Source organism: Charadrius vociferus, unplaced genomic scaffold (genome assembly GCF_000708025.1).
Source record: "Charadrius vociferus isolate BGI_N301 unplaced genomic scaffold, ASM70802v2 scaffold163, whole genome shotgun sequence".
NCBI classification, from domain to species: Eukaryota; Metazoa; Chordata; class Aves; order Charadriiformes; family Charadriidae; genus Charadrius; species Charadrius vociferus.
This window is the reverse complement of record NW_009648332.1, coordinates 7,971,761-7,985,204: the sequence shown is the minus strand read 5'-3', so window position 1 is coordinate 7,985,204 and position 13,444 is coordinate 7,971,761. Positions and strand designations below refer to the sequence as shown.

The following is a 13,444-nucleotide window of genomic DNA, read 5'->3' as shown; positions in this document are numbered from 1 at the left end:
GACGGGCGTCCTCTGGGTCGCCGGGCAGGGAGAGCCGACGGGTCTAGTCCTGGCTGTCCCCGGCGTTGTCAGTGTCTCCGTCAGGCAGGGAAGGGAGGGCACTGGGGCTTTCGCCAGGTGCTGGGAATTGTTGGGAATTATGGTTGGGAAAAGCCTTTGGAGGTCGGATGGCCCAGTGATGCCTTTCTAAACCTGGGCTGATCCAGCCCCCGTGCTGATGCTGATGCTTGAGGTCCTAAGCAGCTGCAGGGCAAGAGGAGCAAGGTCGCGATTGCCGAAACCTGGAATCCAGGGAATGGCCACAGCAAACCGAGGCCTGCCAGCATCACGCTGCTGCTGGGAAGAGCCCCGAGTGGCCTCCGCGCGAGCTGGGGTTCATCACGGAGACCGAGCAGGGCACCCCAGTGAGGGTCGTGGGAGGCAGCCGAGCAAAATCCTTCCTTTGGGCCATCTTGGAGGTAATGAGGGCAGGACAGCGGAGGATGCGTCCCTGAAGGGCAAACGGCAAGAGAGGTCTTCTCCCTTCCACTCACCCTGTAGCCAGACATCTGGTCGGAGACTGACAGCCTGTCGATCCATAGCTCACTCCCCAGACAGCTAGTGGGAATCCCAGCGTCCTCATTTTTCCTCGATAAGAATAGACCGAGTTCCCTGCCAAAGCGATGCCCACGGGCGTGCTGGTGGGCACATGGCTTGTGTTTCACACCCAGCAGCTTGCCTGGCTTCCTGGGAGGTGTCAGGTCAGGGGGTGGCAGATTTGTAAGTGGGCACCGGTTGCCTTTGTGGCCTCAGGTGAAGCAGCCCACCTCTGCCCGGGAAATGGAGACAGAGCACGGCCGGGGGGATTAACTGATGTCTGGAAAATGCTACATTAATGCAACCTTCTGCAGCTTAATCTGCATATATCCAGGGCCGCTGGATGATTTTGCCTCTGACTTCCTTTCTCTTTGGCAGACACAAAAGGCTCCTTTGTTTGCACCAACAATGAAGCGCACACTTGCCCGGGAAGGGTGGGCAGTGCCAGGGTGGGGGGCACCCGGGCGAGGTGGGGCTGTGCCGAGAGGCAGCTTGTCCTCGCCGCGCCGCTCTGGATTTAGCCTCCTGACGCCTGGGAGGAGGCAAAGATGCCCTCTAGGATGCTTCAGCTCCCCTCCCCCAGCCTGCCCGGCTTCTCCCAGTCTCCTCAGGCTTTGCCATCTGAGTGGTGTCATCTAGAGATGCAGCTATGGACTGCGGTGGGGGGCTCTGAGCTGCTGGCTGGGGGTAGCAGCATGGTCCCTGTCCCAGGGGAGGAAATGTGGGGTGGGATCAGAAAAAGCTCAGAGGTTCTGCAGCTCGGAGCTCCCCCCCCCCCCCCCCGGGGGTCTCTGTCCTTTCAAGGGAGAGCTGTGGGGTGTTTCTGGTACAAACAGAAGGAAAGGTGGGCTTTGCTGGGGGCTGGGCTGGTGGGAGGCTGGTGGGTAGAGCTGCTTTGTCAGAGGTGATGCTGGCAGATAAATGATGCTTCTCCTGGCCTGGGCTCTTCTGCCTGCCAGGTTTTGTGCGTGGCTCTGTTAATAACACTGAATACTGATTAAAGTCAGGGTTTGACTCCACTCTGAGTCAGTCAGTGATAAGTGCTGGGGTTAGGAGCAGCGTAAGGAGCTGGTTATCTCTTAAGTCAGAGGGTCGAAGCCTCTCCAGGTCACCCGCAATGGAAGTCATCACATGTGGCATTTGTAGCCAGGGAAGTCTCTGGTGACACCGTGGCTGTCACGCTTTTCTGATGGTTTTCATGGACAGGAATCACATCCCTGGAAGACCCTTCCGTACCCCTGTTGTTTATTCTGCAGTGGGCTGGGCAAATGCCACCACAAGTTTGGCAGGGCTCTGGGTGCCCGGGTGGCTGAAGAGGATCATTGCTGTGTTTATCCAGCATGACTTGTGCCAGAGTTAGATCCCTCCAGCTGTGACCACTGGTGGCAGGGAGGCCGGAAGGTGCGGATGCTGTAGGTTGGACACGCACTGCCCTTTGCCAGCCGGCAGGTCTGAAAGCCTGCAGGCAGCAGGCAGGCAGCTGCCTCTGTTCCTGAGGAGATGCCAGGTTCAGGTGCTGCGCTCTAGGAGCCATCTGAAAGTTGCTCCCTGTATTTTTTTTTTTGCTCTGTTTTTTCCTAGGGAGCTCTCCCGGGACACTGGGAAGGAGCGGGGCCACGCTGGGGCTGAGCCCTTGCAGTACGGTCACTGTGTCAGTGTCCCCTGGTCCCAGCTGAGGGCTGCTCGGCTGCTTTTTGTTGTCTTCCGAGCCTGACCTAGATGCCGCTCTGGCTTCGGCACAGCTCGAGCAGGCTGGTGTGGCCATGCCGTGTGGACCTGCTGGGAGGCCAGCAGCTCTGGGTGGGCTCTGCTGCCCCTGCCCCTGCTGCTGCGGCTGGAGGGGTCGGAGGGAAGGGAAGGCTGGGCAAGCTGGGGGCTGCAGGCTGCGAGGATGCTCGGTCTAAACGGTGCAATCTGGTTTTGTGATCTGCGTGCGCTTTTGCGTGCCCAGGGGCTGTCCCCGGCGTGACTGACAGCCTGATGGTGGGGCGACGCTGCCCAGGGGAGGTGATGCTCCTGCTGCAGCATGAAGCCTGCTCCTGTGAAGATGGATTGCAGAGGTTGGGTCACTGCTGGCTGTGTGCGTCTCGGAGGAGCAGTGCACAAGCAGGACTTGTGCCTTGCATTTTTGGTCTCCCCCAGGTCAGGGGTGGCAGCACCTAATGCTGCGATGTTGGACAGGAGAAGAAGAATGCAAGACCCTCTTTATGTGTTTTTAGTGCAGTTAAATCTGCCCCAGCAGTATCCCCCTTTTTGAAATAAGAAAGAAGGCAGTGCCAGTCCTCCGTGAATTTCCCCACGTGCCTGCTCTTGCCCTCTTTTTTTTGTCTGATTCCTTCCAGGTCTTTCCTCCCTTGGCTTGCCTCATCCTCTGGGGTGTTTGTAATATTCACTGACGTCTTTTCCCTAGCACATTAGTGGTCTGGCATCTCTGGGCCTTCCAGATTGCCGTGTGCCTCTCTGGAGATGCCTGATGAATGCACAGAGTCTCTCCGGCAGGATGGGTAGGCGGGGTGTCATGGAGCTGACATCCGGAGCCTACCGTGAGGGGAGAGGGGTGGCTTTGATCACCGCTCCTTGGAGATGCTGTGCCTCTGGGATGTGGCAGCTGCCGGGGCTGCCTTCCACCCGGGAGGATGGGGAGGAGAAACCCAAGTGCATCTGCTTTCTTCAGAAAAAGGTTATTGCCTGTCTTCGGAAACCCGATCAAGAGAATTATGGATACATCGGGGTGGGGGAAAGGCATCCCCTGTCTGGTGCACCGCTGGCAGCGGCTTGGCTGCTTCTTCCTTAGAGGCAGCCCGTGTATGTGAGATGTGGCAGCCGCGCCAGGGATGGTAAGTTAGAGGCCTCAGGAGGGGAGATTCTTGCAAAATTGAGGGAAGCAAGGAGGCACCTTGTTTAGCATTTAAGCAGATCTTCACTGCAAAAGCAGATTCCACCCAGAGCCAACCTTGGCTGAACACCTTGCTCCTTCCTGTGGTGTGGTGGTGATGGGACGAGAGGGCAGCACCTTGTGTTTGCCAGGGCTTGGCTTTGCCCTACAAGGGCCATCGTCGGAGCCTCCTCTCAGCTCCAACATCTTACAGAGCAGGAACGGGTGAGATTGGCACGTGGGTGCCAATGGGGATTCCTCTCAAAACGCTTGCAGGCTTGTTGACCGAAGTGGTGAGTAGAAACACGAGATGGTAGGCAGAGGTGTTCAGGTCACTCTTGCAACTCATCCTGGGCTCTGTGCCCCAGGGTTCCTCTGGTCCTGCTCATCCTTTGCTTGTGCAGACCCCCAGCCACCACCACGGAGAGCACATGTCTCCGACAGCCCCTGTCCCTGCTGGGGACAACGCCATTCTCTGCAAAGGACTGCTGGCAGCGAGGCAGCAGGAGAGATGCAGCTTGGCAGCCTCGGCATATGGGCTGCAGCCCCTTCTGGACAACCGAGGACCTGATGTGGGCAAGCTGGGCTCAAAGAGGGGTGTGAAGTGGCAGCGTGTCTTATTAGGAGTGTGTGTGTGGGGGGAAACCAACCCGTTCTTTGGGACTGCTGGCAAAGTGTGGGTGCCTTGAGCAGGAGCAGCGCGCTTGGCAGAACACGCAGAGCTTTATTTTGCATCCATTTGCTATCCTCGGCGCTTCGGCAGGCTGCCGCCTTCCCGGGGCCGCTGGCTGCTCAGCCTGCCCTGCCGTGGCAGGGGGAGGACAGGGGGAGGGTGGTGGATGCTGCGCGGGGCCGGGGGAGCCGGGAATGACATTCCCTTCGCTCGACAGAGCTGTGGTAATGGCTGTGCTGTCGCAGGCCTGGAGCGCTGGCGGTGTGAGCGCGTTCAGCTAGAAAGGACAGCGAGAGGCTGTAGTGGGAGACAGACATCCTGGGGGGGTCCTGCTGGAAGAAGGCTGGTGGCTGCCGAGAGGCCATGGCCACCACTGCCCCTGACATGCCACGGCTGTGGGTACGGGGCAAGGAGCAGAACAAGAATATATTTTGCAGCTTGCTGTTCTCCCTGCCGGGTTACAGACCTCAGAGCTGTACCTGCTGTTACCTCCATTAGCTCAAGCAGACTGGCCCCTGAAGGGGACCTGTTTCCCCATGGAGCCCACCAGGAATGGTAGGCAGTGCAATCCCACTCTGTGGGGCCAGAGCCGCACATCGGAGGCTGCTCTCATCACCCCACAAATGGCACGGACACAAGACCTCTGCTGGGGACCCTAATGGATTTATGCGGTGCAGTTGGGGAGACAGCCTACTGGCTCTGGGCTCCCTGCAGAAGCTCCAAGGGGTGAGGGCTGGGAGATGCTGTGCTTGTAGCAGCTCCTTTTCCCTCATGATACCAGACTGTGAGCTAACATCAGGTGCCTTTGCTTGGCAGTAACTCTCCTTGGACTGGTCCCCCTCCTGCTCTCCAAAGTGACCAGCATGGGACCTCTGACCCATGCCTTTTGGGCAAGCTCCCAGCCCCAAGGCAACTGACTTCTGACTCTTGAGCAGCTGATACCACTCCAGTATGTAGACCCTAACTGAGACTTTGGCCACAGCTTTTTAGGGCAGGGAAGAGCCATCATAACAAGCTTGAATTATTTTTCAGTCAAGCAGAGCTGATGTTGGAGAAAGCTCCTTCCCCGGCCAAAGGGCATAGCTGACAGCCGGGCTGTTTACCAGCTCTCATGTTACAAGTCTAATTGCGGAGGAGGCAGGTCTGGTGGCAGCCACCCGTTCAAATCAGAATGCACAAAGCCTCCCTGTTAGATGTCACTGCCCGATTTCATGCCTTCTGCTTCTCCCTCCTGGCACTCATGAGTTCCTCTCATCATCTCCAGTGCTTTCTGATGGGCCTGAGAGTGCTGGCCAGTGTGGTGATGTCAAAGTCCAGTGGCAGCCAGTGCTGGTGCCTGCCTCTGGGATGAGAATGGTGACTTACCTTGCTGGGGAAGAGACTGACGGCTGTTCAGGTACCCTTCTGCAGGGCACGGTGCCTTGCAGCCTCCTGTCCCATTCTCAGCAGAGGATGGTCCTCGGTCGATGTGAGTGGTAGGCTAGGGAAGGAGCCTAGTCTTCTCTCTCAGGGGGTTCACCTGCTGCTTTGAGCTGGTCTAGGATGGTTCCAGTATTGATGCCCATCCTTGGAGGCTCCCTGGAAAATTCTCCTATGTCATGTAGAGCACTGGATGGGGTGCGCTGTTTGCAGCCCTGGAACACGTGCTGCCTTGCCTCGCTACCTGGCATCTTGCATGCAGGCAGAAACAGCCGTGCTCTGGCCAGGAGCCGTGACAACCAGTCCCCTCCTGGGCAGGGTGCTTGGGGAAGGGAGGAGAGAAAGCCAGCAGCTGCATTTTTCCAGAATATTCTTCTGACTTCCAACAGCTTGCAGCATGACTCTTCAGCATCAGCTTTGTTTCCATCCTCTGAATAACTTGGTGTAGCTGGTAGACTTTGTCATTTTACCGCTCACCCTCTCCCTGAGGTGCTGAGCAGCGGAGGCTCCAGTGTGTGTCCCTGGGGGCTTCCACTGGAAACCTCCCCAGAGGCTCCCTGTGGGAGGAGCGAGGCTCTGGGGTGGTGTTGCTGGGTGATGGGTGCCTCTCCAGAGAGCTCACTGGTGACAGTGGGCACTGCCACAGGGTGGACGGAGCATGAGGGGTACAGGCGAGGTGCTGGGGTGGTGGTGGGACAGCCATCTGCGTGGCTGGAAAGCTGACCTGCCTGGGGAGAGGGTCTCACGACCTGATTGCTCACTGTTCCTCTAATGCAGCGGTAGTGACATCTCACCAGCATGAGCGTCGAGGGGAGCATCTATGACAATGCTCCCTCTTTGCCATCCTTACGATGCAGCAACTGTTGGGTTTTTTTTTGGCTTGGACAGTGCCAGAGTCTGTGCTGCCAGGGCTGCGCGCAGGGTGCTCGTGCAGGGGCTGTGTGTGGGATGCTTGTGCAGGATGCTCGTGCAGGGGCTGCGTGCAGGGTGCTTGCGCCTCAGCCTTGTGCTGGGCTCTGCCTGGTCTCTTGCTCTTCCTCCTTCAGTCGGGTGACCCCATGAAAGTATCGGGGTCCGGCTTGCTTGGACGCGGTGGCAGGATCAGACCTTAGCCAGCAGCACCGGCAGGTTCAGCCAGATGGAGGATGAGGCCGCAGCTGCTTCCCGGTGTGTATGCCAGCCCCCACGCTGTTGCCCTGCCGCCTTCCCCATCACCCGTGACACCGTGTAAGGCTCACGTTGCGCGCTCATCGCTCCTGGAGCTTGCTTTGGTGTGCCCAGAGTGTGTGCAGTGCCACGCTTTCCCTGCACAGCTCCCCACCGTGAGAGCATGAAGCAGCAGCCCTGCAGCCAGCGCAGGTGAGCGGCTGGGGAGCTTGTGGGTTGGAAACCCAACGCTGGGGGCCGGGTCCATCCTCCACGCGTGGTGTGGTCCGTACTTTACAAACCTCCTACTGGATTAGAGGTTAGGGCTCCTGTGGCATGCATACAGTTTATGCCTCTTAATATATGAAGCATAGGGATTTTTTTTTTTCCCCCCACAATTTTCTAAGTGTTAGCAGGAAGACTGTTTGAAATAGAAGAAATCAGTTAATTAGGGAATGCGTGGGAGTGTAAACGGAGAGGCTGGGAGGAGGTGGGGAGGGGTCCCGGGCTGGAGAGCAGGCAGAGGGGACCACTGCTGGCTTTTGCACGTTGTTGGGGTGCCCAGTGAGCAGGGAAGGAGAAGGATGGGCTGTCACCAACTCTGGGAATCTCAAGTGACGTTTCTTCTGGAAAGAAGGTAAGCAGCAAACTCTGGTAAGAGCAAAGAAGAGACCGAGCCGGTAATGGAGGAGATAGTTGGGAGCTTGAGCTCCAGCCATGCTGCAGGACGACTCAGTCTTCAGCAGAAGAGCAGGGGTAGGAACCAGGTTCCTACCCGCAGGAGTGGTTGAGCTTTTAGCACATCTGCAGCTACTGCTTGATAGCGAAGTAAATTGTTGCTTTGACGGGAGGGGATGACAGTGCTTACCTCCGCCCCAGCACCAGAATGATGCTTTAGGCAAGAGTCCGAGATAACTGAGAACAGAGCAAGGTTTCATGTAGCTGCTGATAAATCGTGGGCCCCTTGGCCGCTCTGTTGGGACAAATTTCTCTCTCTCCATGTCCTGCTTATCTAGGGTTAACCTTTTCTGTGTCAGGATACATCTTTTAGTGGGACAGATGCCCGTCCCTCTGCAGCCCGTGTCGGTTGGCTCCGTCTCCTACGACGTACTTCATAACCTCTTTCTTTCTCACAAGGAGGTTATCCTCGTTTCCCCCCGCCACAAAGTCTTGAACAGAGGCGTTTCAAATGGTGGCCCAGGCAATGCCATGTCTGTAAGGTTTCTGCCATTTTGTCCTGTTCTTTGGTCTTGTGCTGGGAAGCAGTGGGAGGCACAAGCGCTTGCTTGGGAAGCTCGTTCCTGTGCCCCAGGCTGCCAGTTCTGCACGCTTAAAAATAGGGTTTAAATCCTCTCCTGGGTACAAGAGCCACACAAGAATTTCATAGAGCTTTTTACAGAAGAGGAGGAGGCTATTCGAGACCCGGAGCCAGGATAGGGACACAAAAAATCCGCTGCACCTACTGGAATCGTCCTTTGATTTGATGGTGGGGCGCGACGGGTGCCTGATAGCCTGACAAATGCCATTGCTTTTCCTTGCTCCTGGCACGCGCAGTCAGCAACTTGAAATGAAATGCGCTGTGCCAGGCAGAAAACCTTGCTGCTGGAAGATGGAGTTCAGGCAAGGGGCAGTTACTTTTCCCCTCTGTTGCGAGGGCATCACTGGTTACCAGTTGCACCCACTCAGGATAAGTAATTAATTGATGTTGCCCTTAAGATCTATATAATATTCCGCTGCAAATAAAGCCTTGCAGCTTGTGTGAGGCTGTTCATGTGGATCTGAGCTCTGCAAAGCAGTAACTAGATCTCCCAAAGCTGTCGGAGCAGGTAAGTGATGTTCTCCTTCTCCATATGGAGAGACGGAGTGAGCAGCCCTGGACCGTCCCAGGAGGTGGTGGCAGAGGCAGGGTTAGATGCCAGCTCTCCTGGCCCAGCTGTAACTGGGCGGGTTTGGGAATACTTCAAAGGGACTCTGAGGAGGGATTAATCCCTGAGCTTAGTGACTGTGGGTTTCCAGGGCTGTGCACAACCTGACAGACAAAGGTACCTGCAGCGGCTCTTGCGTTCCGTGGACTCCCAGATGCAAGCTTTGGGCCACACGTGCTTTCCAGGAGCCGGTGCATCCACAGCTCCTTTCTGAGAGCGGGTGCAGGTGGAAGGCAGGAGTGCGGGTGTGCTGTGTCCCTTATAGCCCTTGCGCTGCAGAGGGGTCCTGCACCCACTCTGGTGATGATGCATCAGCAGGGAAACAGGCAGGTTTGGCATGAGCGAAGGTGAGAATGGGAGATGACTAAGGAAAAGAAATTTCCAGAGTGCTACGTGAGATGAGGAAGGGAAGAATGCTTTGCAGGTCCTCGCCCACTTCCAGATCGCTCTCACTTCGCTGAGAGCCCAAGGAGGGAGGCCAGCTAAGGCAGGCTGATATGGGGAGGGGGGCCGGCTTTGCAGGGCAGTGGTTGGCGGGCAGCCCGGGCGCTGGGCTCCGTGCCGGTGAGTCTTCCCCTGGTGGGACCATCTGCGGCTGCGTTCCTCGGCTGCTCTAGGACGCTTCCCTTTCTCTTCCAGGCTCTCCATCAGCTGTATTACGACCCAAACATCGAGAACAAGAACTTGGCTCAGAAATGGCTGATGCAGGCGCAGGTATCTCCCCAGGCATGGCACTTCAGCTGGCTGCTGCTCAACATGGACAAGGTGCCTGAGATCCAGTACTTTGGTGCCAGCGCTCTCCACATTAAAATTTCCCGTTACTGGAATGACATCCCAGCCGACCAGTATGAGACCCTCAAGTCACAGCTCTTCACTCACATCACGCGCTTCGCCAGCGGCTCCAAGATCGTGCTGACCCGGCTGTGCGTGGCGCTGGCCTCCCTGGCCCTCAGCATGATGCCGGAGGCTTGGCCCTGCGCGGTGGCAGACATGGTACGCATGTTCCAGGCGGAGGACTCCAACGTGGACGGGCGAGCGCGGTGCCTGGCGCTGCTGGAGCTGCTGACGGTGCTGCCTGAGGAGTTTCAGACCAGTCGCCTGCCGCAGTACCGCAAGGGCCAGGTACGCAGCGTCCTGGCGCAGGAGTGCGGCTCTGTCTTCCCTTTGCTGGAGCAGCTGCTGCAGCAGCAGGACTCCCCGGGTTTCATCAAGCAGAAGGTGTTGAAGTGCTTCTCCAGCTGGGTGCAGCTGGAGATCCCGCTGATGGACTGCGAGAACCTGATCCAGGCAGCTTTCACCTCTCTACAGGACCCAGAGCTCTTTGACACAGCGGTGGAGGCTGTTGTCAATGCCATTTCCCAGCCTGATGCCCAGAGGTAAGGGCAGCCTTTCCCTCGCCCTGCTTGCTGCCGGCTGGTGCTCCTGGGCATTGGTGGGGGAATGGGGTGGGGAGAAAAAAACTCATGTTTTTTCTAGCTGCCATCGGCCCTGGAGGGGATGATGACAGGGCTTGGAAGTGGGAGATGTTAAAAGCAGCCGGAGTCTCCTGGTTTCACACAGTTGGTCCTGGAGGGCTTTGCACCATGATTGACTTGTGGGGATCGTGTAGTCCTGGAGCAGCTGCAGCCCATGTCCACCCTCCTGCTCTCAGGCAGAGGGTCATCAGTCCCATCTGGCTCCTAGTGTCAGACCCTTGGCGCCTGACTGGGGAGCTGTTGCCCAGCTCCAGCGAGGGGGAGTTCAGAGACCCTCTGCCTTGTGCTGCTGGTCCAGCCAGGGAGCTGATTTGATGCAGAGATAATAAAACCAGACCTGTCAGTCTTCTCCCTCCTCCTGGCTCCAATAGCTCATGTCAGCCAAGGACTTGTCCTTTGTCTGTGGCCATGGCTGCGTCTGGAGCAGCTGAGCTGGGAGCCAGGGCTGGGGCAGGTCCTGCTGGTGCCGTGCTGCGGGGCTCCGAGCTTGTCTGCTTGGCTGCATTGTCCGAGCTGCTATCAGCTCTCCGGACCAATGCCTGCAGAAGGGAAAGTACATCTCCTCCGGTGCCCGTGGCCACATCCCCTCCTGGCTGCTTAGCAACCTTCCCTCAAAGAGGAGGTTTTCGGTGAAGGCTGAGCTGAGCTGCTGCTGCCGTGCATCCCTGTGCGTTGCCGTGCAGCACGCAGGCTCTGACCCTCTGCAGCGGTGCGGATGCTGCTGCCGTTGCAGGTGTGAGCCCTGGTCCTCCCCTCGGCTTCAGAGTTGCAACCAACGCGGTTCTCAGCTTGAAGGGACCCCGGCTTCTCGATGACAAGGTGGTTACATCTGGGGACTGCAAGTCCTGGTGCGCAAAGGGACCCCTCAGGATTTTGATGCATTGCTGGGTGTGGGGAGGGGTTGCCTCATTTGCCGGTGTTTGGAAGATGACCACACGCAGCTTTTCCTCTTACTGGGCAAAGGCTGTGGGCCGACACAAGCCCTTGTAGCAGGTTTGGTACAGAAAATGAGAAGGTGAGAGAAGGTGACTTGCAGTTCTGAAATGTTGAATTCTCTGCCTTCCTCCTTTCCGTTTCCCTCGAGTTTCAGATGTCCTTTGGCTGTGATTCCCCACCTGTGTGCAGGAGCCTGGCCCTGCAGCGCTGTTCTTCAGCTGCATTAAAAAACTGAGCTTTCTGTTGAGCTTTCAAAGTTAATTTTGGTGAGAATCACGGCTGACAACAGTTTCCCCTCTGCTCCTGTGCAGACCCTGCCAAGCAGTTTCTGGCCCTGTTTGGTCCTGCCAAACTGGCTGCTGTCAGTGTCACCAGCACTTGCTCTCCATCCTTCTCTCCCTGGAGGCATCATCAGCCGCAGCAGAGCACCCTCCTGTCCACAGGCTTGTGGGAAGTGACCAGGGTAGGGTGGGCAGCCGGCCTGAAAGGCTGCCCAGTGTGTGATCCTGGCACAGCCCCCACTCCCAGGGCGTGGGGACAGCAGTGGCATTGTCACAGGGCCGTCCTGCCAGGCGGCGTGTGGTGTTGGCTACTCCAGGGAGGAGCAGGACTGTGCTTGGTGCTGAGATCCGGGGTAGCTTCAGGAGTAGGGTAGCACATGAAGCTGCCGCTTCCCGGTCCCGGTGGGCTCTCTCTTCCCCTTTGTTCCTTGTGTCCTCCATCCTGCATCCCTCCTCCCACTTCCCCTGGTGCCAGCTGTCCTGCCTCTCCGGCTTTGTTGCTCAGCCACAGCGGATCTAGCTCTTCCCTGAGCCCCCAGGGAGTCTCCTGACCTTTCTGTCTCTTTTCTCGACAGTCTGGGAGATCCCCGCTGCTTTTCAGCCACTCTCTTCCTCCACGGTCTCTCACCTTTGTTTCTGTGGGGGCCTGGCTCCCCGCTGCCCTTGGATGCTCAGAGCATCCTCAGCGCTGGGCTGTGGACATGGTGCTCTCCAGAGCTTTGTAGGGCATCGCTCTGTGAGAGGGTTGGTGTTAGGGCTCCCCACTTTCCCATGGGTACCCGTGGGTGTTATGGATGCTGTGTCTTTCCTCCTCGCCCCTTCCCAGCTTGCTTCATTGACATTGCTGCAGAGGCAATCATGCAGGTATGCTTCCGCCATCAGCAGAAGGCTCGGTGGCTCATGAGGGTTAGGTAGCTTGGGGGTCATCTTCCCAGGAGAGCACCACTTTGCAAGGCATCTCTTACTCTGCAGCTCCTCACCCTGGGAGCAGCCACCCGTGTCCAGGTGGAGGGCAGGTGGGACCTCATTGGACAAGGATCACCTTGCCATGGCGCTGCCTCGCTCTTGGATAAGTCGCTTGTGCCGGTGGCTTCCCTTTCCCTGCCTGCGAGCAGCAGCGGGTGGCTTTCATGCCTCTGAGGTGTTACTAGAGATGATGCAGCAGAGATTTGTAGGCACAAAGCATTTGATCTCCCCTGCCAGGCGGGTGGGAGTCCTTTGCACCCAGAGGAGGGAGTGTCTCGGGTGTTGCTGGAGTCTGGACGCTGCTCCTCTGTAATGTACAGTGACCTGAGAAGAAACCTCGGAGGCTTGGCCAGGCGCTTGCAACTGGAGCACCTCTGTGTGCTCTTGGGGGCAGTGGGAAGCTCTGGAGTTGCAGGAAGGCGGGAATGGTGGTATTGTTGCATCTCGTTTGCAGAGGAGGCTTGGGCTGGATTTTCCATCTCGTTTGAGGATTATCCCTCAGCTAAGCGGGTCAGAGAGCTCAGCGGCGCGTGCTGCAGGAGGAGAGCTGGCACACAGCAGCACTTGGCCATGCTCCTGCAGCCTGGCGGGTAGTGTTGGAGGCGAGACGGACCTCTACATGGTGTGTGCCCGTCATGGGAGTTACAGAGCGTGGGCATCGGACACTGAGCTGCCTCTCGGAAAACAGCAGGGTGTTGCTGCAGTGGTGGAGCTGGCAGATCGCAGGTGTCTGGGTGGGATTGTTTGGTGTCCAGCCCATCCCTTCCTGGTCTTGGCACCTGGTGCTGAATCCCTGAAGAGGAATTGCACTAGAAGAATTTTCCAAGATCTCCATTAGAAGCAGGTTTTTAATATGTTGTTTTTTTCATCAGGACGTGGCTCAGATTTTAGATTAGGAAGGATGAGATCGTTCTGTGTGAGCTGCCCATATCTCCCCTCTGCTGGTTGTCCCCCGCACCATGGTGTGGTTTGGGAGGGTTGTGGGAAGGGCAGAAGAGGTGCTTGGTCTCATGGAGGGAGCTGTGGATGCTGCATTTCAGTGGGCTTTGAGAAGAGACTGGACAAACTCACAGAAGAAACCTTTGCTCAGCTGCTAAATACCAGGATAGCAAATCTTGCTCAGGGAGGCTAACACAAATCACTGGAGGGAAATACATGGGGAACTGTCACTG

The 13,444-nt window shown here is 57.3% G+C and overlaps 1 protein-coding gene across 1 annotated transcript in view; it reads left to right on the top strand.

The window, feature by feature from the left end:
• The first annotated feature begins 9,259 nt into the window (after nt 1-9,259).
• The window catches only part of IPO13 (importin 13), a 27,158-nt gene continuing 22,973 nt past the window's right edge, over nt 9,260-13,444 (top strand). Inside the window, exon 1 of the mRNA XM_009884673.1 lies at nt 9,260-9,990. Within this exon, the coding sequence (XP_009882975.1) occupies nt 9,317-9,990 (674 nt within the window). The 5' untranslated portion in view covers nt 9,260-9,316. The remainder of the gene's footprint in view (nt 9,991-13,444) is intronic.